Source organism: Lutra lutra, chromosome 11 (assembly GCF_902655055.1).
Source record: "Lutra lutra chromosome 11, mLutLut1.2, whole genome shotgun sequence".
In the NCBI taxonomy this organism is placed as follows: Eukaryota; Metazoa; Chordata; class Mammalia; order Carnivora; family Mustelidae; genus Lutra; species Lutra lutra.
In genome coordinates, this window is record NC_062288.1 from 15,758,678 (window position 1) to 15,784,421 (window position 25,744).

At 38.9% G+C, this 25,744-nt stretch overlaps 1 gene segment (V, D, J or C); it reads left to right on the top strand.

The window, feature by feature from the left end:
- Window positions 1–25,744, top strand: part of LOC125080858 (T cell receptor gamma constant 1-like) — a 146,946-nt gene that overhangs the window by 80,778 nt on the left and 40,424 nt on the right. Inside the window, 2 exon segments of the C gene segment in view lie at window positions 6,360–6,689; window positions 21,151–21,198. Coding sequence covers window positions 6,360–6,689; window positions 21,151–21,198 — 378 coding nt within the window.

Below are 25,744 nucleotides of genomic sequence, written 5' to 3' on the forward strand. Positions count from 1 at the left end.
TAGGGTAAATACCCAGCAGTGCAATTGCAGGGTCATAGGGTAGTTCTATTTTCAACATTTTGAGGAACCTCCATGCTGTTTTCCAGAGTGGTTGCACCAGCTTGCATTCCCACCAACAGTGTAGGAGGGTTCCCCTTTCTCCGCATCCTCGCCAGCATCTGTCATTTCCTGACTTGTTAATTTTAGCCATTCTGACTGGTGTGAGGTGATATCTCATGGTGGTTTTGATTTGTATTTCCCTGATGCGAAGTGATATGGAGCACTTTTTCATGTGTCTGTTGGCCATCTGGATGTCTTCTTTGCAGAAATGTCTGTTCATGTCCTCTGCCCATTTCTTGATTGGATTATTTGTTCTTTGGGTGTTGAGTTTGCTAAGTTCTTTATAGATTTTGGACACTAGCCCTTTATCTGATATGTCATTTGCAAATATCTTCTCCCATTCTGTCAGTTGTCTTTTGGTTTTGTTAACTGTTTCCTTTGCTGTGCAAAAGCTTTTGATCTTGATAAAATCCCAAAAGTTCATTTTTGCCCTTGCTTCCCTTGCCTTTGGTGATGTTCCTAGGAAGATGTTGCTGCGGCTGAGGTCGAAGAGGTTGCTGCCTGTGTTCTTCTCAAGGATTTTGATGGATTCCTTTCTCACATTGAGATCCTTCATCCATTTTGAGTCTATTTTCGTGTGTGGTGTAAGGAAATGATCCAATTTCATTTTTCTGCATGTGGCTGTCCAATTTTCCCAACACCATTTATTGAAGAGGCTGTCTTTGTTCCATTGGAGATTCTTTCCTGCTTTGTCGAAGATGAGTTGACCATAGAGTTGAGGGTCCATTTCTGGGCTCTCTATTCTGTTCCATTGATCTATGTGTCTGTTTTTGTGCCAGTACCATGCTGTCTTGACGATGACAGCTTTGTAATAGAGCTTGAAGTCCGGAATTGTGATGCCACCAACTTTGGCTTTCTTTTTCAATATTTCTTTGGCTATTCGAGGTCTTTTCTGGTTCCATATAAATTTTAGGATTATTTGTTCCATTTCTTTGAAAAAAATGGATGGTACTTTGATAGGAATTGCATTAAATGTGTAGATTGCTTTAGGTAGCATAGACATTTTCACAATATTTATTCTTCCAATCCAGGAGCTTGGAACATTTTTCCATTTCTTTGTGTCTTCCTCAATTTCTTTCATGAGTACTTTATAGTTTTCTGAGTATAGATTCTTAGTCTCTTTGGTTAGGTTTATTCCTAGGTATCTTATAGTTTTGGGTGCAATTGTAAATGGGATGGACTCCTTAATTTCTCTTTCTTCTGTCTTGTTGTTGGTGTAGAGAAATGCAACTGATTTCTGTGCATTGATTTTATATCCTGACACTTTACTGAATTCCTGTACAAGTTCTAGCAGTTTTGGAGTGGAGTCTTTTGGGTTTTCCACATAGAGTATCATATCATCTGCGAAGAGTGATGGTTTGACTTCTTCTTTGCCGATTTGGATGCCTTTAATTTCCTTTTGTTGTCTGATAGCTGAGGCTAGGACTTCTAGTACTATGTTGAATAGCAGTGGTGATAACGGACATCCCTGCCGTGTTCCTGACCTTAGCGGAAAAGCTTTCAGTTTTTCTCCATTGAGAATGATATTTGCGGTGGGTTTTTCATAGATGGCTTTGATAATATTGAGGTATGTGCCGTCTATCCCTACACTTTGAAGAGTTTTGATCAGGAAGGGATGCTGTACTTTGTCAAATGCTTTTTCAGCATCTATGGAGAGTATCATATGGTTCTTGTTCTTTCTTTTATTAATGTGTTGTATCACATTGATTGATTTGCGGATGTTGAACCAGCCTTGCAGCCCTGGAATAAATCCCACTTGGTCGTGGTGAATAATCCTTTTAACGTACTGTTGAATCCTATTGGCGAGTATTTTGGTGAGAATTTTTGCATCTGTGTTCATCAAGGATATTGGTCTGTAGTTCTCTTTTTTGTTGGGATCGTTGTCTGGTTTTGGGATCAAGGTGATGCTGGCCTCATAAAATGAGTTTGGAAGTTTTCCTTCTATTTCTATTTTTTGGAACAGTTTCAGGAGAATAGGAATTAGTTCTTCTTTAAATGTTTGGTAGAATTCCCCCGGGAAGCCGTCTGGCCCTGGGCTTTTGTTTGTTTGGAGATTTTTGATGACTGTTTCAATCTCCTTACTGGTTATGGGTCTGTTCAGGCTTTCTATTTCTTCCTGGTTCAGTTGTGGTAGTTTATATGTCTCTAGGAATGCATCCATTTTAGAAGACCATTTTTTAAAATGAGAAGTTGCTCAAACTGAAACATAAGGCAACCTCTGTCTTATGAGGAATAATTTGAGGGATGAAAGCTTCCTCTTATGCTCTGGCATTTCAGTGTGTTTGAATTCGGAAGATTTTGTATTTATATTACAGAGTGGGATTTGCAAACATCTTCTCCCATTTTCCTTTTTTTTATTATGTTAGTCACCATACAGTACATGATTAGTTTTTGATGTAGTATCTCCCATTTTTCATGTCAACTTCAAAGTAGACCTCACTAAACTATCTAGCTCCGGACAGAAACAGAAACAAGCTCTTATATACAAACTATTTCTCATTTATTTATACTGCCTACTTCAAAATCTGTTTGAGAAGGCCTAAAATAAAATACGCAAGTACAGTTTGGCAATGAAATAAAAATAGAAGATCAAAAGCATTAAGGGAAGTAGAAGAAAAAAGGCCCGTGCTTATCTAGTACAAAACGTAGGGTACAATTTTACGTTCAAAGGTAGGAGAAACCTGTATTAGAGTACATACTTTTTATTAACTGAAATAAATGAAGCACACCAAATTTTCAACATGTTGTTTTCCCCACCACAAAATGAGAAAAAAAGACTTCAGTGCGTGAGTCCTTTAGGAGGAATGCAAAGTCAAAGAGTGGGCATTTCCTTCCACATACATTTTACGAAATGAAAGAAATGATCTTTAACAAACACATTTCATGCTCCCACTGCATCTTTACTGTGGGCATCATGACATTTAATGTCATTCACAGATGGTGACCTTCAGCAGACCTGGTCAGGCAGGTGCCAGTCTAGCGATCTAACATGACATAGGTCCAATGTTATCCCCAAATACTGCATTCCTATTAGTAAGGGTAAGTTTGGCCCCATGAGAATAAAATGTCATGTTGGAGTAACAATAATCACAAACAAATTGCTAATAATTATGGTAATGTTAATTATAATTATAATGTCTCATTTTTGTAGCATGTTTAGATGTGGAAATCTTAGATTTTTATATCAATCCTTCTGGTAAAGGTCGGCATAGACTACACTGCAAACACTGAAACAGCATCCAACCTTGTGTCCAAGTGGACTTGCATGAAGTGCTCATGCAGAACATGTGTAATTGTCTTGAAAGAATTTGACTCAAGAACAAAGTTGATCAGATAACTTGTGTGAGTTGACACATTGTCTTTTTTGATGGTGAAAAGGTGCTGTCAGAGCGTCTGGTCTTTGGACTCAGACTGACTTGAGCTTCAGTTCCACCACTTGTTGCTTTTGAGATCTTGAGTGATTATTTTCTTGTCTCAGCTTCCTAATCCAAAAGATGGGATAACAGGATGTATGAGCAGGGGGCATATGAAAATTAAATGAGACACTTTAAATAAGGTACTTGGCACATAACACATAACAGGTGCTGTATACATGTTGCCTCATTTCAAACCTAGAGGGAGAATTGCATCTGGTGTGGAGAATTGTATCCAGTATGGAGAGTGGTTTGTAACCAATCATATTGACAGAGCAGAAATTCTCCAGAGCATTTGACTCTCCTTCTAACCACTCTAGAGGAAAATATCCTTACTGTCCACTGATATACAAAAAACCTGAATTTAGAGGAGTTTGCTTATTGGACTTTTCCCTCACTTGGCATAAAAATGAAATTCAAATTTTTTTTTTAATATTTAAGTTGTTGTAGCTACATAAATTTTAATCCTTTATCTTATGATATCATGTCAAACACAAACATGGGCTTCATACTGGTATTTAGCAGAAAAACAACTAAAAATTTAAATTTTATTTAGAAAATACTTAGGAATATATTTAGAAATACAGTTACTACTTTTTTTTACTACTTTTAAATATACTTAGAAATGTCATCAATTTGAATGTCATATTTACATAAGAAATAGCCTTAAATATTTTTTTAATAAAAATGAGAAGAATAAAATAGAGGTATTTTGGAATTAATGTTAATATGCAGATTCAAAGTACCATACTTAACAGAAAATGTCATTGCGTTTGGTTAATTTATACATAATTCATACAGCTTTATATTCATCAAATATATAAACTCGGGCAATTTACCTGAAAATTTTTCTGATTATGAATACTATAAATGTATTAGAAAAAATTATTTACTTTGTAAACCGGTTTCTATTTTGTAAATCAATGAAATGATTGTGGCCATAAAATTCACTCTTAATAAGTTTAATAAAGAATAGTGAGGGGCACCTGGGTGGCTCTTCTATAAAGCAACTGGTCATGATCTCATGGTAGTTGAATTGAACCCTGAGCTCTGTGTTGGACTCCAGGCTGAGTGTGGAGCCTGCTCAGGATTCCCGCTCTCTCCCCCACCACTCTCTCTCTCTCTCTAAAATAAATAAATAAAATCCTAAAAAGAGAAATGTTGAAAAAAATACGTAATACAAATTCCATACAATATAGGCACAAATCATAAAAAAATGAAGAATATTACTTAATGTTCAGTTAACTATCACATTGAAAAAGTTATGGAAGTTCAAGATACCTTTTATCCTGAAAAGGATGAGACTCCAGAACGCTAGATAAAGAAAAGTGAAAGGAGGTAGGCATAATGTCTTATCATCCAGATTTTCCCAGGCTCATGATTGGATTATCAAGTTCTTTACTATGATGAATCAGAAGTATTCCTAACAGAAACCAAACTTCGTAAGATGAAAATTAGATTCTTTAATATATTGAGTAGGGGCAAGAATTATGGGAATACCATGTACTTTGAAAATAAGTCTTGCTTTATATAACATGATTTTTAAAATTAAAACCCAAAATAAACGGTTGAGGAAAAATACAGTGTCTTTTATTATAATCAGCAAAATACTATTTGTACTATAAGGAAGATGTACAAAATAAAAACAAGTGCATTATGATCTAATACCTATTTACAACATGAATTAAAATACTCATCATTGTTTGTTTACTCATTTAGTATAAAAATCAGGAGCTTTGGTGCACAGGCAAAAATTCTGGGGAATATTTTTCCCCTTTCTTCTCAAAGGAGAAATCCTAGTCTTTTCTTAGGAAACAGCCATGAAATTATTATTCTAACTCCAAACTACTGGAAAGAGAAAACTAATAAAGCATTTGTATTTCAGTTTGAACTCAAATTGGAAAGAGTATTACTATTTATAATTTGAATCATTAATTAACAATGAATGTATAACCAAAGAATATCCCAGTGTTCAAGTGATATGCCCTTGAGAACCATGAAGTTTCATTATATAATTTGACATTATATTTACAAGAAACTCTGACCAGAGCTGTTAACATTATATCATTATATGTAACTTTATTCAGCAGATGAAATGAAAGACAATTGAGGGGTACTACAACAAGCTCAGCATTCTTAGAGGGCAGATTCAGATTTGGAGGGAAATGCTAAGAGTCAAAATGTGGTGTCTTCTCAGTAATGCTTCAACCTCAAATGAAATTCCAATATAAAATTAGCTTTTAGTGAACATTTCCTGAAGCAAAACAAAATTCTGACCATTACATTAATTGATTAGGTTGCTCTAAGAACATTTCTGAAAATAATCAATAATATTTTTTAAGTAGAAGTTTTGGATATATGGCCATTTTGTTTCTAAATTTTAGGCATTGTAAATTATTTGGAGGTGCAGCATTAAACATTGTCCTACTCAAAATCCCACAGTGGTTCAGATATGAGAACAAGATGTTCTATAAAATCAGAAATCAAGGAGAAGAACTCTAGTATTCAGAAATGGGCTTGGAACCCATATTTGTAACTAAAAGGGTAACTTGATAGATTTCCATTCAATCAAGTGACTGTGTATTGTTTAAAAATATTCTGTGTTTTGATCTAGGCTCTTTCACTTAATGTCTGTGACTTTGTCAAGTTACATAACCTCTAGAACCTCTTTTCTCATGGAAATGAAGAAAATAAGCACCTCATAACCCTCTGCAGAAGAAAAGCTACAATAAGCATTAATTCTATAGCAACTTTCCTCCCCTTTACTATGTGCTGGTTGTTTCCAAACCACACAATGTTTGTGTTTCTCTAGTTATGTTCTAATTGTTATTCCATTTTCTTCAACAGATAAAAGTCCTGATGAAGATATTTCTCCCAAGCCCACAGTTTTTCTTCCTTCAGTTGCTGAAGTAAAAGTCCATAAGGCTGGAACATATCTTTGTCTTCTTGAGGAATTTTTCCCTGATGTTATCAAGGTAGATTGGCAAGAAAAGGATGACAAAACAATTCTGAAATCTCAGCAGGGAGACACCATGAAGACTAAGGACACATACATGAAATTCAGCTGGCTGACCGTGAGTGGAGCGTCAATGGATAAAGAACACAAATGTATCGTCAACCACGAAAGTAATGGAAGAAAAGTTGTTCAAGAGAATCTTTTTCCTTCAATAAACAAAGGTATGTGCACATAAAAATGAATACAACTACACAGAACACTTTGTTTCAAAGGGAAAACCCTACCTTTTCTGTCAAATATATATATTTTTAATTTATTTATGTATTTGACAGACAGGGATCACAAGTAGGCAGAGAGGCAGGCAGAGAGAGAGAGGAAGGGAAGCAGGCTCCCTGCTTAGTAGAGAGCCTGATGCACGGCTCAATCCCAGGACTCTGGGATCATGACCTGAGCCTATGGCAGAGGCTTTAACCCACAGAGCCACCTAGGTGCCCCTTTTCTGTCAAGTATTAATGAAAACAAGTACATAGAATATTTTCTCTAATGTTGTTTTCCTTAATGATGTCATAAATGTCCCGCTATTTCCAATAGAATTCGAATAGTATGGGCTTTGAAAGCACCCGGAACCTCAGTCATTTGAGCATCTGACTCCTCATTTATTCAGCTCAGGTCACGATCTCAGGCTCTTGAGATCAAGACCACCATCGGGCTCCATGCTCAGCCCAGAGTCTGCTTGAGTTTCTTTCTGTTTGCCTCTTCTCCCTGTGTTCTTTCTTTCTCAAGTTAAATAATGAACCTTAAAAAAAAATAGTATGGCCTATGGAACATACAGAGAAAAAAAGAAAGACAAACTCACTTAGCCTTTCTCACATCAGTTTCATCATCCAAAATGTTATTGTCACAGTGATATAGTTTCTACTTATTGTATGGATTAAATGAAACTATTCACGTGAAAGCACCTAGCAACCTTGCACATAAAAAATGTTCAGAGAGGGGTGCCCGGGTGATTCTGTTGGTTAAACGACTGCCGACTGCTCAGGTAATGATCCTGAAGTCCCAGGATCAATCCCACATGAGGGTCCTTACTCAGCAGGGAGTCAGCTTCTCCCTCTGACCCTACCCCCTTTCATGTTTTCTCTCACTCTCTCTCTCTCTTAAATATATTTTTAAAAAACTTTAAAAATTTTTTCAGAGCAATATCCTCACCTTATTTTTTTAATATAATTTTATTTTATTTTTTCAGTGTTCCAATTCATTGTTTATGCACCACACTCACTGCTCCATGCAATACGTGCCCTCCTTAATATCCATCACCCAGCTGACCCATCACCAACTCCCCTCCAAAACCCTCAGTTTCTTTCTAAGAGTCCACAGTCTCTCATGATTCATCTCCCCCTCCAATTTACCCCAATTCACATTTCCTTTCCTTCTCCTAATATTCTCCCTGTTATTCCTTATGCTCCACAAATAAGTGAAACCATATGATAATTGACATTCTCTGCTTGGTTTATTTCACTCAGCATAATCTGCTCAAGTCCAGACCATGTTGATACAAAAGTTGGGTGTTCATCCTTTTTGATGACTGGGTAATATTACAGTTCAGTATATGGACCATATCTTCTTCATCCATTCATCTGTTGAAGGGCCTATTGGCTCTTTACACAGTTTGGTGATAGTGGCCATTGCTGCTATAAACATCAGTCTACATATGGCCCTTCTTTTCGTTACATCTATATCTTCAGGGTAAATACCCAGTAGTGCAATTGCAGGGTGATATGGTAGCTCTATTTTCAATTTCTTGAGGAGTCTCCACGCTGTTTTCCAAAGTGGCTGCACTAACTTGCATTTCCAACAACACTGTTTGAGTGTTCCCCTTTCTCTATATCCTCTCCAACACTTGTTGTTTCCTGTCCTGATAATTTTGAGCATCCTAACTGGCATAAGACGTATCTCAATTTGGTTTTGATTTGAATTTCCCTGATGGCTAATGATGATGAGCATTTTTCCATGTGTCTGTTTGCCATTTTTATGTCCACTTTGGAGAACTGTCTGTTCATGTCTTCTGGACATTTTTGACCTGATTATCTGTTTTTTGGGTGCTGAGTTTGAGGAGTTCATTATAGATTTTAGATATCAGCTCTTTGTCTCTAGCGTCATTTGCAATATCTTCTTCCATTCTGTGGGTTTCCTCAAATTTTTGTTGACTGTTTCCTTTGCTGTGCAGTAGGTTTTTACCACTATGTAGTTCAAAAGTTCATTTTCGCTTTTGTTTCCTTTGCCTTTGGAGACATTTCTTGAAAGAAGTTGCTGTGGTCGATGTTGAAGAGGTTACTGCCTATGTTATCCAGGATTTTGATGGATTCCTGACTCACATTGAGGTCTTTCATCCATTTCAAGTTTATCTTTTTGCATGGTATAAAAGAATGGTCGAGTTTCATTCTTCAATACATAGCTCTCCTATTTTCCTAGCACCATTTATTGAAGAGACTGCCCCCCCCCCCGGATATTTTTTTCTGCTTTTCGAAGATTAGATGACCATGAATTGACATCCATATCAGGACTCTCTATTCTGTTCCATCGATCTATGTGTCTGTTTTTGTGCCAGTACCATGGTGTCTTAGTGATCACAGCTTTGTAATAAAGCTTGAAATCAGGCAACATGATGCCCCAAGCTTTGTTTTTCCTTTTCAACATTTCCTTGGCAATACGGGGTCTTTTCTCATTCCAAATAAATGTTAAGATTGTTTGTTCCAACACTTTGAAAAATGCCTGTGGAATTGTGATCAGGATGGCATTGAAAGTATAGATTGCTCTGGGCAGTAGAGACATTTTAACAATGTTTATTCTTCCAATACATGAGCATGGAATGTTTTCCCATTTTTTGTATCTTTTTCAACTTCTTTCATGAGTGTTCTCTAGTTCCTCCAGTACAGATCCTTCACCTCTTTGGTTAGGTTTGTTCCCAGGTACCTTGTGGTTCTTGGTGCTCTAGTAAATGGAATCAACTCCCTAATTTCCCTTTCTATATTTTCGTTGTTAGTGTATAAGAAAGCAACTGATTTCTGTTTGTTGATTTTGTATCCTGCCACATTACTGAATTGCTGTATGAGTTCTAGTATTTCGGGTGTGGAGTCTTTTGGGTTTCCCATATAAAGTATCATGTCATCTGCGAAGAGGGAGAGTTTGACTTCTTTGCCAATTCGAATCATTTGATTTCTTTCTGTTGTCTGATTGTTGTTGCTAAGATTTCTATGATGTTGAACAACAGTGGCAAGAGTGGGCATACTTGTCGTTTTTCTGATCTCAGTGAAAAGGCTGTCAGGTTTTCCATACGAGAATGATATTCACTGTGGGTTTTTCATAGATAGATTTTATGAAGTTGAGGAATGTTCCCTCTATTCCTACACTCTGAAGAGTTTTAATCACAGGAGGATGCTGTATTTTGTCAAATGCTTTTTCTGCATCAATTGAGAGGACCATGTGTTTCTTCTCTCTTCTCTTATTGATTTGTTCTATCATATGCATTGATTTGCAAATGTTGAACCAACCTTGCATCCCAGGGATAAATCCCACCTGATCATGGTGGATAACTCTTTAATGTACTGTTGGATCCTATTTGCTAGGATCTTGTTGAGAATCTTGGCATCCATATTCATCAGGGATATTGGTCTAAAATTCCTTTTGTTGGGTGCTTTACCTGGTTTGGGGATTAGGGTAATGCTGCCTTCATAGAAAGAGTCTGGAAGTTTCCCTTCTGTTTCTATTTCTTGAAAATGTCAGGAGAATAGGTATTATTTCTTCTTTGAATATTTGATAGAAGTCCCCAGGAATCTGTCAGTGCTGGACTCTTGTTTTTTGGGAGGTTCCTGATCACTGCTTCAATCTCGTTACTAAGTATTGGCAGTTTCTTCCTGTTTCAGTCTTGGAATTTATAGGTCTCCAGGAATGCATGCATTTCTATGTTGCTTAACTTATTGGCATACAGTTGTTGATAACAACTTCTGATGATTGTTTCTATTTCCTTGGTGTTAGTCGTGATCTCTCCCATTTCAGTTATAACTTTGTTCATTTGGGTCCTCTCTCTTTTCTTTTGGATTAGTCTGGCCAGTGGTTTATCGACCTTATTAATTGTTTCAAAGAATCAGCTTCTATTTCGTTGATGTTTTCTACTGTATCTCTAGATTCTAACTCATTAATCTCTATTCTAATCTTAATTATTTTAGTTCTTGTGTGTGGGTTGGCTTCATTGGTTTTTGATTTCCCATTCTTTAAGGTGTAAGGAGAGTTTATGTATTGGGGATTTTTGAATTTTTTTGACTGAGGCTTGGATGACTATATATTTTCCCCTTAGGACCGCCTTTGCCATATCCTGTAGGTTTTAGTCTGATGAATCTTCATTCTCATTGGTTTCCTTGAATTATTTAAGTTCTTTTTTGATTTTCTGGTTGATCCAAATATTTTTGAGCAGGATGGTCTTCAGCTTCCAAGTGTTTGAATTCTTTCCAAACTTTTTCTTGTGGTTGAGCTCCAATGTCAAAGCATTGTGGTCTAAGAACATGCAGAGAATAATCTTAGTTTTTGGTATTGGTTCAGCACTGATTTGCAACCCAGTATGTGGTCTATTCTGGAGAAAGTTTCATGTGCACTCAAGTAGAATGAGTATTCTATTGTTTTAGGGTGGAATGTTTTGTATATATCTACAAGGTCCATCTGATCCAATGTGTCATTCAAAGATCTGGTTTCTTTGTTGATTTTCTGCTTAGATGATCTCTCTGTTGCTGGTAGTGGTGTGTTAAGATCCCCTACAATTAATGCATTCTTATCAATATGACTCTTTATTTTGATTAACCGCTGGCTTTTGTAGTTGACTGATCCAATGGTAGGGGCATAAATATTTACAACTGTTAGATCTTTTTGGTGGACAGACCCTTTAAGAATGATGTAGTGTCCTTTGTTATCTCTGAATACAGTCTTTAGCTTAAAATCTAATTTATTTGATATAAGAATCACTACCCCAGCTTTCTTTTGAGCCCCGTTGGCCTGAAGGATGGCTCTCTATCGCTTCAGTTTCAGTCTGGGTTTATTTTTAGGTTCCAAATATGTCTCTTATAGACAGCATATGGGTGGGTCCTGTCGTTTTATCCAGTCTACAACCCTGTGCCATTTTATGGGTGCACTTAGGCCGTTCACATTGAGAGTGATTATCGAAAGATAAGTTTTTATTGTCATGATGTTGCCTATGAAGTCCTTGTTTCTATAGATTGTCTCTGTAAATTTCTGTTCTGTGTCACTCTTGGGTTCTTTCTTCTTTTATAGAAACCTCCTTAATACTTCTTGTAGTTCCAGCTTTATGGTCGCATACTCTTAAACCTTGCCATTTTGGGAAGCTCTTTATCTCTCCATCCATTCTGATGTCAGCCTTGCTGGATAAAGTATTCTTGGCTGCATGTTCTTCTCCTTTAGTGCCCTGAATATGTCTTGCTAGCCCTTTCTGGCTTGCCAGGTTTCTGTGGACCAGGTCTGATGTTATTCTGCTGGTCCTTCCAGTGTACATAAGGAATCTCTTCCCCTACCTGTCCTTAACACATCCTCTCTGATTTTATGACTCATGATTTTCACAAATCATTGTCTGGAGCTCTTTCTAGACTCGTTGATTCTGGGGGGTGTCCTCGCTGACTCTAGGAAGCAAACACTTGCTCTATTTCCCAGATTATGGAAATTTTCATCCAGTATTTTTTCAACAATATCTTCTAGTCCTCTCTCTCTCTCTCCACCCGCTCAGGGATCCCAATTATTCTGATATTGGATGTTTCATGGTGTCATTTATTTCCCTAATTCTGTTTTCATGGCTTTTAAGCTCTTTGTTCTAGGTCTCCTCCTGATACGTCTTTTCTATTTAGCTTGTCTTCTAGATCATTACTTCAAACTTCTGCTACATTGACACTAGCTGTTAGAGTATTGAGATTAGAGATTAGATTGGATCTCATTGATAGCATTTTTAAGTTCTGCTGGATCAACTCTTACTTCTGTCCTTAGAGATTCTTTTTTGCCACTAATGGTCTTCTCCAACCTAGCCATTGTCTGGATAATTGCTACCCTGAATTCTATTTCCAACATATTGTTTATGTCCATATCCAATAGTTCTGTGGAAGAGGTCACAGTCTCTGAATTTCTCCTCTCTTGGGTGCTCTTCCTCCTAGTCATCTTGGTGAGAGATGGTTGAGGGGATGTATACTGGATATATCAAGCATGATCTAGTCAAGGTGCACCTTGGAGAGTTTTGGAGCAATCTGAAATCCCCACCAAAAAGAAAAAAGAAAAAAAATAGAGAGAAAAGGATAAAAAAAGGGAAAAAAACATCCAAAATGAACCTCAAAAGTAAGATTTATAAAGTACATAAACAAAAAATCCAACAAGAAGTCCAAGAAAAAGAAAAACAAAACAGCCAAAATGAGCTCCAAGAATAAGATTTATACAGTACATAAACATAAACAACTACACATAAACACTGACAAAATAAGATGAGAAGGTGTTTATATACCCTTGATGTGGGCAAGGAAGGTTATTTCAGTTCATCCTGAGTGTATCTTTTTAAGTTTGTTAAAGGACTCAACGTTCCAGAGATACAGGGAAATTAAAACTGGTTTATATATAAGGGTAGTATTGAATAGGGAAAAAAAAGAGACCACCTTGAAGCTTATATCTATCTATCTATCTATCTATGTATCTATATCTATATCTATATATTAAAAAAAAGAAACAGGTATATGTAAGAAAAAAGTTCAAGTTAAAAAGTTATTATGTAATGTGTTGTATTTTTTTTAAAGATTTTATTTATTATTTATTTGAGAGAGAGACAGTGAGAGAGAGCATGAGCTAGGAGAAGGTCAGAGAGAGAAGCAGACTCCCCGCGGAGCTGGGAGCCCGATGCGGGACTCGATCCCGAGACTCCAGGATCATGACCTGAGCCGAAGGCAGTCGTCCAACCAACTGAGCCACCCAGGCGTCCCTGTAATGTGTTGTATTAAACATCTAGTTGTAGTGGTAAGTAAGTTAAAAAAATAACAGAATAAGAATGAGAACAAATTTTAAAAAATTGTGTTTATGAAATATACAGTTTTGGGGGGAATAATGGGGTCTTAATATATTGTTTTCCCCTATTTTGGGGGTTTTACAGTTTTATGGAGATCCTGTGGTTATTGTCCTCTCGTTCTTTTGGCTTGTCTTCTGGGGGCAGGGTCTGTGCATTATTTTTCAGTCAGTCTTGCCTGGGCAGAGTTGCCCTGTCACCTGTCAAGGGGCTGGGCTCTGTGAAACCAGCTTTTCAAGCTTTTGTCTGGAGGCTTTTGTTCTTACATGGCTTTTTGTGGCTTTTTGGAGGATTAGTGCACCGTAAACTGTCCATACCCAGACCTCCGCCTCAGAGAGAAGCCTCAGTCTACTCCCCTCTGGATTGTTCAGAATACACAGACTTCCCCTCTGCAAACTCCATTGAACACTGCAAACTGCCACTGGCATTGCCTGTTCCCACCCACCACCTCAGTGGTCGTCCTGAGGCCCACACTCGCCTCTGCACCCCCGTGCCCTAAAACTGTGAGCAATATTGGTACAGGTAGCCTAATTCTGGTGACTGCTGTTGCCGACTGTCTGGAGTCCATGCCCATCCTAGGTGCCCTCAGACCCAGTGGCAGTGCAGGTCATGGAAGGCTATGGGCCCAGGGAACTCAAGCAGGAGCTTGTACCAGGCTCTCTCAGTTGTGGGCTGGGGTGTACCCAGCCCCAATGGTGGTGCAAGCATTGGAAAGCTGCAGGCTCAGGGACCACTGGCAGGAGCCCCTGTCAGGCTCTCTCAGGCTTGGGTGGGCACAAGCTGTGACCACCCTCGAACCGTGGGCTTAGGTTCGTGCCTGTGGCCACCCAATTCTACCAATTGCTCCTCAAGACCTTTTGTTCTTTTTGTGTACTTTTAACCAGACTCCAAGTTAATGATGGTCTGCAAGCACAGGACACTTTCATATTGTTGTATTACTTCCCAATGTGTCGCTTCTGGTGGCTCCCTCCCCTTCTGTTTATCCTCCGATATCAGTCCGAACACTCCCACTCTGCTTTACCCCTCCACTGATGATCTTCTGCCCCTGTAGAGATCCAGAAGTGTATAATCTTATATTTCAGGCCGATTTCATGCGTGTTCAGAGTGTTCTAGTAGATATTTAGTTCACTTTAGGGGACTGGTTGAAACAGGGTCTCTTACTTCTCTGCCATCTTTCCCAGAGTGCCCCCCTCATTTTTAAAATGAAATGTTCAGAGGGTTCACTTTTCATGATTTTACTTGATCAGGAAAGAAGAACAATTCTATATCTTTCAAGAATATTCTTCTCAGCATCACAGTCCTTCTCATTTTAATCTTGCTCTACTCAAAGTATGACCCACCAGCAATGAGTTACAGGGCACAAAATAGTGGTCATTTAATGGAGCCGAATCACAGCTCAACCTGAAATAGTAATTTGGCTACTGAGGTTTTAGTATGATCTTGAGGTTTTCAGATTTGAATTTTATATACCAGAAAAAGGTGAAGTGTCATAAGATTGGGTGAGGCTCACATGTATAAAGTTTCTTTCATTGTACAAAATGAATATATTTCTTACCATTAGTAAAGCTGTTCAGCAAACATTATTGCAGTCCTAGTGAATGCCAGGCTGGAAGGGATGCAGGATGAACTACTATCCCAATCAGGATCATTACCATAATGCAAATAGACTTTTTCTAATCACTCACGGTCCCTTATGATTCAGGTATGATGCAGGCATTGTGTCCCAATGGCGGCCCATTGGTGTAGACACCAGTTTAGACATTGTGGGCAGCCAACTGAAAGTGCCCTAGCGCACGGTGATCCAGTAACTCAGTAGATTCAGTCCGTCCTGGAATAAACATTACAGACCAAGGTTACAGAAGGCTCATAAGAAGTAGCCAGTTTATACTTTTCTCTGTGATTCACAAGCAATTTTTAAGCAGTGGGAAACAAACACTTAATAGGAACTCTGAAGAGCTTTCTATATACAAGTTTAAATTTCCAAAGTAAATCTTTGTCTTCTTGGAACGGTGGGGGAGAAAAAAAGAACCCACATGCCTAAAATGGTAACACTCAGTTTAAGGCTCCAAGTCACTAAACAAAGACTTAATACCTAACCCAAGTACAATTTCAACCCTCCAGAAGAGTAACATTTACCCAGGCAACATGGGCATTTCCTGATCAGCCCCAGAATGGTTCCTGATGGATCCCCTCTTTCCCTTTGGGAAGGTAACCTTGCCTAAAACAATGGATTCTTTGCTAAGAATTTCTTTTTTCTGCTCCCTCTCTATTGTTAAAAAGGTTTCCTTTCCTCTAACCCTTTTGAGTTCCCCTCTACTTCCTAGATGGGATGTGTCATGATTCATTAATACATTGATTAATAACGCTATCAGATCTTTAACATTTACTTAGTTCCAATTTTTGTTCTTTAACAGGTGTGATGGCTGTGACAGAATCTGAAATGGACTCCCAGGGACATTCAGAAACAAAGTGAAACACAGAGGTGGTGACCATGAGTCCTTTGAATTCACGATCTTTCTCACCTGACCCAATGGCTGTGGGTGAGTTCTTGGCTCTATGCTCCACTCTCTTTTTGTTCAAACTCCTATTGCAATTGATTTTGCTTTACCGGGCAGGCCAGCTTGGGCTGGCAGAGTGTTATGCTAGTGTTAAGTTGAGGCAGCATTTTTTTTTCAGCTCTGTTGAGCTAGTATATTTGCCCAGAAGCCAACTGACCTTGCACACAACCAAGCCCCTAAACTTTTAGACCGAGTACCCCAGGTGGAACCCTCAGGAAGTGTCCAGGAGAATTGGTGTTGCACGAGTGTCTTCTTTGGCCAGAGCTCAGTAGTATCTCTTACTGGCCATACACTAATGTGTGCATAATTTTTAGTCTTTGGTGTAGACCATGTGTTGTGGGGCAGAGGAGAGGGAAAAGCAGATTTCCCCTGTTCAGGAAGCCTCAAATGGGGCTTGATTCCAGCACCCCAGGATCAGGACATGAGCTGAATGCAGATGCTTAATGACTGGGCCACCCAGGTGAGCCCAAATTGCAAATCTAAAACTCCTTTTGAAAAAAATAAAAATAAAAATAAATAAAACTCCTTTTGTGTTTTGAGAAATTAGCTTGGTAAGCACCATGTTGGAGACCTCAAAAGTAAAAACAGTTACTATTGTCTAACCTGTCAGGTCTATAATTCTGGAACAACTGCTTACTTTCTGGAGGCTTCATGCCTCCTCCCTCTGGGTTCCTTGAACACCTGTAGCTGGACTTCATTCCACTACCGGTTGGTACATGTTGTCAATATGCCCTTGTCATTGTTTGTATATTTTCTGCAGGGGTTAAGCCTTTCCCTGTCAAGAGGCTGATGTCCTCATTGTTGCAAAGACATTGTCAAAAATGGTTTTCCCCTTTGGGGGACACCTTCTGTGATCTCCAGTGACTAGGGCACATAATTCACAGGGAAAATCACAGGAGCCTTTAGGAAAACCTTGCAAACTTCCTGGAATTGTCTCAGTGTACAAACTTCTGCTAATCCTTTGGATGTGAGTCTTCAGTGTCTCATGCTCAAGCCTGTCATCATCAGGTTACAGAAACCTTCTCAAAGCACAATTAAAGGGTCCTCTCAATCACAGGTGCAGCCTGGTGATTAGGTATTTAAAGCACTGCATCAGAGCAAGATAGCCCTGGACATTTCTAGTAGAAGAGGGACATTACCAAGTGTTCCTGCTATAAAACTAATAGTTGAACCTTGTACACATTCCACAGCTATGGAAGTCTCCACCTGACACCTAGTCCTGCCCAGACACTGGTGTTTCTGAAACAAACTGAAGGAAGGAGAAGTAGCTGACATCCAAATAGACTGCTTTCATCTAGACAGGGGTTCAAAGCTTCATACTTTAACTATATATGAAATCCTTTCTCCCTCTTTTCTTTTCTTTACTCTGTCAATGGCCTGTATCTCCCAGGTCAATGCCAAGAGGCCTAATCTCTGGAATCAGAGCTACCTAGCAGAAAATATAACCCTGGTCCTAATTTCTCTTAAGGTCAATAAGACATCTCACTGGTTGATTATCATAAAGTTATATTGGGAGTTAGTTAGGAATTACCAAGAAGCCACTGGGATTCACTCCTATGGCTGACCTTACTTCCTTGGTGAGGGATGATTATAAAGAAGTACAATCGAGCCCTTTCCCTTCATTCTTGAAGTTGTTGCAGAAGCCCTCCTAAAGCAATGGGTAACCTCCCCCAAAAAACAAAAAACAAACAAACAAACAAACAAAACCCTTTGACACTGACCAAAGCAATTCTTGAAAGTAAAATAGTCCTTGATTATGACTCGGCTGAGCAAGATGGATCTTTGCTGTAGGCAACACCATGTTCTATACCAAGTTGAACACTATAGGGAAAATTAAAACCCAGTAACATCAGATCATGGTGTAAGCCATGTGGCTTAACTGAGTTACTCCTTTAATAGGGTCTTTCTTACTTATTTGATTTTAATTGCTTCCAGTCTTGGGGACTATGTCAAACATGAGGAATTATCCTGTTTAGAGGCATCATAATAATCTGCCTGGTGTGTTAAATTCTCTCAAAAGCTTTACCTGCAAATTCAAAGCCAGTAATCTCCAAGCAAATGCGCTAAGTCTGGAACATTATAATGAATGAAGAGAATGACCAACTCAAAAATTGTAAAGCTGAAATTGAAACCTGTGACTGCCACAAGGGTTAAGTAAAAAGGTTAAGACCTGTTAATATCACCCAGAGGAACAATAATTACCGTGAGAATGTCAGAGCAGTTGCTGAGAGTGGTGTTAATGCCTTCACTTTAGAACCCATCTCTCAGTTCAGCTGAGAGTCTGATCAAAAGGCTGAGTTGTTAAAAAGGAAAGCCGCAGGCTCAAAATGTACTCAGTTAGCTTAAGGCCGCAAGTCATTAAAGTCTTCATACCTACCCAGCTGCAGAGTCAACACTCAGAAGTGCAACCTTTAGTGAGTCATGAGTGGACATGGGATCTTCCTGGTCTGCACTAGGAGGTTTACAGATTGTCTGCCTCCATTCCCCATAGGAGGATGACCTTGCCTAGCCAATGGTTTCCTTGCTGATAATTTCTTTTCACTCGCTATCTTGAAAAACCTCTTTCCTATTGGCCTTTAAAGCTCCTCTCTACTTCCCAGATAGGACGATGCCTGACTCATGAAACAGGTTTATAAATATAGCCAGTTAAATTTTTAAAATTATCCAGTTTTGAATTTTTGTTACTTCCCAGATTCCTAGCTTGTCCAATGACCAAATTCATGTTAAACATTTATTTTACCTGACCTATGATGAAGATCAAATGAAATTATGCCAGTGAAAATGCTTGTTGAAAACACAACAAGGATGAATTTATTCCTATATTCATTGTATTTATTTATATATTTTCCTATACTAACTTAAGTTAGATTATAAGTCACCCCTAAGTTTTTTATTTCTATAGCTAACAGAGAGGAAGCAAATGAGCAAGGCATAAATATAATGTAATCCCTTGGCTGAAGTATCCTGCTAGGTTTTGATTTCTCTAGTGTGCAGAGAAAAGTAAAAAGTATAGTAAGTTTCATGGTGAGAATTATGATAAGGGAGAAGTTCCTGTGTATATGATGTGTTTTACTTAGCATTTCTGAAAGGAATGTCTCCAAGTTCTTCTCATAGCAACAAAGATAATGAGGCATTTCTGTTAATGCAATTCTATAGCAGATTTCTAATACTGGTTCATGGAATTTTCTTTTTTTTTAAGATTTTATTTATTTATTTGAGAGAGAGAAAGAAGCAGATTCCCTGCTGAGCAGGGAGCCTGATGTGGTGCTAGATCCCAGGACCCAGATATCATGACCTGAGCCAAAGGCAGATGCCCAACTGACTGAGCCCCCCAGGCATCCCTGTTTTTGTTTTTGATAAAAACGTGTCTATATGTATATAGAAATAAAAAAGAAAACAGAAAAGAAAAAGGGTAAAACAAATGAGCCTTGCAACTCTTTCTTCCTGTATCCTGTGGTCAATGATCATTTTATTGATTTTTGTCTTTGTATGTATGTTGGGTGCTTCTGTGTTTCATTTTGTCTTCCACACTATAGGTAAATACAACTCATTTTTTGTGTGTGTTCAGATGGCTCTAAATGTGACTTGGTCTTCATTCTATCCCTGCCAACAAGTTCACATTCAGGGGTGAATGTGTGGCTCAGTTGGTTAAGCATAGGCTTTTGGCTCAGGTCTTAATCCCAGCCAGGGTCAAGGGATTGAGCTCTACATTGGGCACCCTGTTTATTTTTTTATATTTTTAATTATTTATTTATTTATTTGACACAGAGAGAGAGAGAGAATGAGGAAGAGAGAGGGGGGGCATAAGTAGGGGGAGCTACAGGTAAGCAGAGGGAGAGGGAGAAGCAGGATCCCCACTGAGCAAGGATCCTGAAGGTTGGCTGGATCCCAGGACCCAGGATCATGATCTGAGCCAAAGAAAGCCAATTAACTGACTAAGCCACCCAGGTGCCCCTGGGCTCTCTGATTAGTGGGGAGTCTGCTTCTCCCTCTACTTCTCTTTCCTCTGCTCATGCTCTCTCCCTCTCAAATAAATATTTTTTTTAAATGAGCATCTGTAATGAAAAGGTCAGATGATAAGATGAAAGACTAAGATATCTGGAATAGATGGTGTTTGACAGTGCACAATGGGGAGTTATGTTGTATTTCTATGGGGTGTTTTACAAGGGGCTTTTCACATGCTCTCACTCATCTAAATGCCCACAACCATCCTTTGAGGGCTGGCTCTAACAATCACTGCTTTTACAAGGTACATAGACTCTTTAAATCTTATTTCCTTCTGGGTAAGATGGACTCCTCCAAATTGAGCTTATATCAGTGTAACTGGGGGATCAGATGACATAATATATGTGAACCCATGTCTGGCACAGTAATAATCATTTAATAGGTATAAGCTTTCATTCATATTGTTGTCATATCTGCAAATACCACCACTCCAGAAAATCATGTGCGGTATCTGAGGATACTGAAGCTTGTGTGATTTGAAAGGTAGGACTGTTTTCTTTTGCTTAGATGGGAAATTGACCTAAACCAGACTCCTTCCAATATGTAAGATTCTGCTGTGATTCTAGGGTTGGATGAATTCATCTTGCTAACAGCACTTCATGTCAGCAGTGGGTGCTGAGGACTGTACAGCATCCAGTTTCTGGTTATGTTTCCATTCAACACGTTTTTATACGACACCTACTTTGCAGTAGGCACTGTGCTAGGAGCTATGAGCAGAGAAGGAAAACAAGATAGTCTTAGGCATTTATCCTCCAGCTCTGGGAGTAAAAAAGAAAGAAATGCATAATTCGTGTAGTTCAACATCCTTATATACAGAAATAAAATTTTAAATTGATTTACTGAGTTACACAGACTCAGAACAATCAATTCTGGAATTGTGGGGCTCATATTAGTAAAGGCTCTCCTCTCTCCTTTCTAATTGTTATCTATCATCTATCATCTACCTATCTATCTATCTCTCCAGAACACAGACACACATCAAATAATGGATTTGAACAATTGAATAATACTTACACTCATTTCTTTCAGAGCTTGCTGCTATTAACTCCACAAAATCTTCTCTGAATGATGAAAATGGTAAGATTTTGTCTATGTTTGCCTTTATGGTCTGCTGTAGCATTTTTTCCTCCTCATCAACATCACCATTGAACTTCTCTGGCTTCAGGGAAAAACCTCAGAATGGCTGGATCTTGAACAATAGACTGAGTGATATTTTAAGACAATCCATCATCTCTCAGGAATCATCATCACACAGTAAATGCTGCTTTGGGTGCAGTGATGTGCTCTCAATTCTTTCAACAATGGAATTCATTCACTTCTATGACCTTTGTTACTACTGACTGAGGAGAACAGTATATCAATCACTTCTAGATTGTTTTTTTCAGATTGATTCTAGGTTAAAAAAATTGTTCTTCTTGGTACTTAAGAACATGAACTGACACTGAGAGCTTCTTGTACAGAAGGTGTGCTGCACTGTGAGTGCATTTTGTTTAATTCTCCTAATACTCACTGTGAAGGATTTTATTCCCATTTTACACAGGAGGGCAATAAGCTAAATTTATTTGTCTCCATACCACACAGCAAGATCTAGGGCTTCATCCCAGACCATCTGAATCGAAAGATCATATACTATCTTAGTTTCTATTCTTCCTCTAATTCCCAAACCCGAGACCCTGAGACAGGTGTACACATGGGGAGGGGGTGTGAGTGCAGGCCTTCTGGTGCCACAGAGTGGACTTAAACTCCACTCTTTTAATTATCAGTTGCGTGACTATGGCTAAACTATTTACATTTTCTGAACACACCAAAAATAACACAAATAACACCTAACTCAGTCATAGAAGATATAACGTGACATATGTGAAATGTCCAGCATAGGTATCTCACTTAGCTGCTACATCGTAAGTACTAGCTCCTGGCATTTTCTCTCCAGATATGAACAAAGATAATGATGAAGAGGATAGGGTCTAGCCTTGCTGATCCACCCTCCGTGTCCAATATCAAGGGACTTGTGGACTCTAACCATCATCATCACCATCTTCATTATCATCATCCTAATTTATAGTTTTGCTTAATCATTTTGATGTCTTTGTTATTTTTTGCATGTGAATATGCAGAATTATATAGAGCAGCTGAGAAAGTGTTCTTAAATGACGTGTTGCTGGGATTGAAATCTGACTTCTGGTACTTACTAGTTGCATGAAATCAGCCCTTCTATCTCTGTCCTCAGTTTATTTGTAGAAAAGGGAGTGAAAATAATAATAATCTCATAGGTTATTGAAAAATTAAATAAGGTTTATGTTTTGCATACGAATTTGTCAAAATAAGTAACAGCTAGTTTGTACTTAATGGATATTGCCTCTTACTCTTTTTTTTTCTCATGAGTCAGATTTATAAGATCCAAACACAATTTTGATGTGTTACAAAGTACAGATATTGTATCTACTTTAAACTAATTGCTATCAATGAAATTTCTACAGAACTTATATTGCCTCTTATTCTTACTTTGAAACATGGTAGGGAAGAAGGAATGTTAAAAGCTATTTATCACCAATGCCTTTTTCCCATTGGATTCATTCGTTATAAACACAGCCTTACTTTTTATTACTTAGGAAAGTTCTAGGTGAATTTCACAGGAGTTTGAATGACTTGACCAGCAAACTGTGTTCTGAGTTGTCTTGGGGACGGCAGTGATGGAGTTGGTGTTGTAGGTGTTTATTCTCCAGTTGTGCTGGTGTGAGTGTGTCACTTTAACCTAAGTCATCAGAAGTGTATACAGTCACCCTTCGCCCATTAATAAGTCCTAGCCTTTCAAAACAACACGTGAAATTAATGAAATGCTCCTTTTAGACACCCTGTGGCTGCAAATTGGGAACACATCTATCTACTATACATACCTCCTCCTCCTCCTGAAGAGCCTGGTCTACTCCGTCATCATCATCATCTCTCTGCTTGGGAGACCAGCACTCAGTGGCAGTGGGAAGAGTTCCTAACACATGGTGGCACAAGGTGTTACTTCTCACCATTGACTAGTGTCCCTAAAAGTGTCTGCTGAGGATCTAGTGAGACTTCTTTCTGAGATTGGGTTATTTCAGTTCACATGTGTCTTTTTCTTGTGTCATTATCCAAGAACAGACTTACAAACCCCTGGGCAAACAGAAGCTTTCACTCTGCAGCTAGAACAAATTCTGCCATGACTCAGGGGCCGGGCCAGGGGGCATCCACAGAGTCTTTTGCACCACCTGCTCATTGTTGTCCACCAGCTCCCAGCCACCCAGTCCCCATTCCTCTGGGTACAGCCACCATACACCTTACAACTGCATTCCTTGAACTCTTCAACCAGATAACTGCCTTGAAGTCTTTATTTTATATACCTGGAAGCCAACATGCCTGTTACCTGACATTTGTGTGTTTTTCATAATAAGCATAATAAAAGCAATCAAAAGTCTTCTTTGGCCTCAGTGTAATTATTTGGTGCTAACTGAGGGTCCAAAGTAAAGGACAGCATGACAACTGAGTCTTCCAATTCAGCATCACTTGTAATAATGGTCAATTCCACATTTCTAATTCTTTCTCTGAGATAGTCCTTATGAAGCTTTCTTTGGGGCACTGATCCTAGGTGAGCCACAGACAATGAAGGTTTCCAGGTATTTCTCCTGCAAAGTTTAGCAGATTCAGACTCATTTGGTTTAATACACTCTGGTGGTGACACTATAACATGTTGCATGACTGGTGGCTGTGCTCAGACCTGTTCCAGTGTGTCACAGGCACCAAGTTTCCTGATGTCACAAGAACCCCAAGAGAGCTGCACTAACACTGAAAAGGTAAAATGGTGAAGCGGTTAAGTGCTTGACTTCTGAACTCCATATGCTTGGGCTTAAATCTTGGATCTATAGCTATTTGAACTCTCTGACATAGTTTTTTCATTTGTCAAATGGAGTTAAAGTGACCCATCTCTTGGAGATGTGTGGATAAAATGAGTTAACTTTCCTGGGTACATGTGAATGCTCAACAACATTAGCCTCTACTGTTGGCAGCTCTACGTTAGAAATAAGAGAAACACACACATACACATGCAAACACACTAACAATTAGGGCACTCATTAATATGTGTATGTATATTTCTACACACATGGATATAAAACAAAATAATCAGTGTGTGGTAAGTGGCAAAAAAGGTAGTGATTGTTTATTTTTGTATTTTTGTTAATAAATCCATTTAATGTAGTAACTTTAATATATTAGAATTTAAACAATACCTCATTTAAAATTGGGAAGGATTTTTTCTTTCTTTACAATCAGATTCAGTTCTTGTGAAACAGGTGCTTTTGGAAACCAAGTAGAGGTTCCCATGTGGAAACAACATAAAGCCCACAAGATACAAGAAAGAGGAAATTTAATTTTGATCTACTCCTTGTCAAAAATTTCTTCAGACCTCTTAGGACAAATGTCTGGGCCTTTACTCAGCCATGTGAAACTATTTCTTTGTGTGGAAAGCATGGAGGCACAGAGAGGAAACTAGCAAATTAGTTAAGCCCTGTGGGCTAATGTCACTGCTGGGGGTCCTAGGTGCTGGGTCCTGTGGCTTCCAACTCTCTAGCACTTTCCTTCCCCAACTGGACCTGGGCTGCCCTGGACTGGGAGGTGCAAAGAGGGGGAGGGTGGTGGTCCTGGAAACAATGTGGGTGGAAGGAGGGCGCTATGTACTCCTTCAACTGCGGTTGATTCCTGGAAGTGCTTGAAGTCAAACTGGCCCCTGCTGGTTGGGGCTCTACAACCACTGGCTCTGGTGTTGAAAGATGAAATAAGAACAGTTAAACCACAGCCAACTTTGCTCATTTCCAAAAGGCCACAGCTAATGGAAAGAAAATATCCATCTGCACACATGCTTCTGCTCTCAAATATACTCTTTGGCTATGGGTGAGGGTCCCTCTATAGCTGCTTTGTGAGTTAGGATTGTATGCCCAGGGCTGTTGAGTTGCTGCACACTCAGTCCACTCTGATGACACTGTTCTGAAGGAAACAGCAGAGATTTCTTGTAGCACTAGGTGATCCCTGACATTCCACCAGGATCTGTGCTTTTCCATGGCTGGTGATTTACTGAGGCTCAGACTTTTGGTCTTATTTTGTCCGTGTGGCAGGGTGACATGAGATATGAGACCCATGCCCATGAGGTTACTAGCACAGGGTGACTGTAGACAACACAACAGCAGGTTCTTCTTTCCTCACAAGAACACATGGACATACAGAGGCTCTGAGTTCAACTGTGTCACTGAATTTCACAGACTGAGTCATGCCAGTCCCCTACAGGGACAAGTGACTGCAGAGCCAGGCTGAGCAATGCTTAGTAGAAGACTTAGTAGAAGTCTTAGAAGAAGACTTAGTAGAAGACTTGCACAACAGATAAGTGTGTTTGGGAGGGTGTGGAGCAGAGGAGGGCTGTTCAGTGATGTGAGCATAAAAAGTAAGTGTCCACACCCACATGCCACCCAAGCATGGAACAGAGATTGTGCCCAATCCCAGGATCCAATCTGTTCAGGCCATGGGAAACAAAACTCTACTGCAGACATCACTGCTTTGGCTTTTACAGTCTGACTTCACAAAGCATATTGTGACATAGATT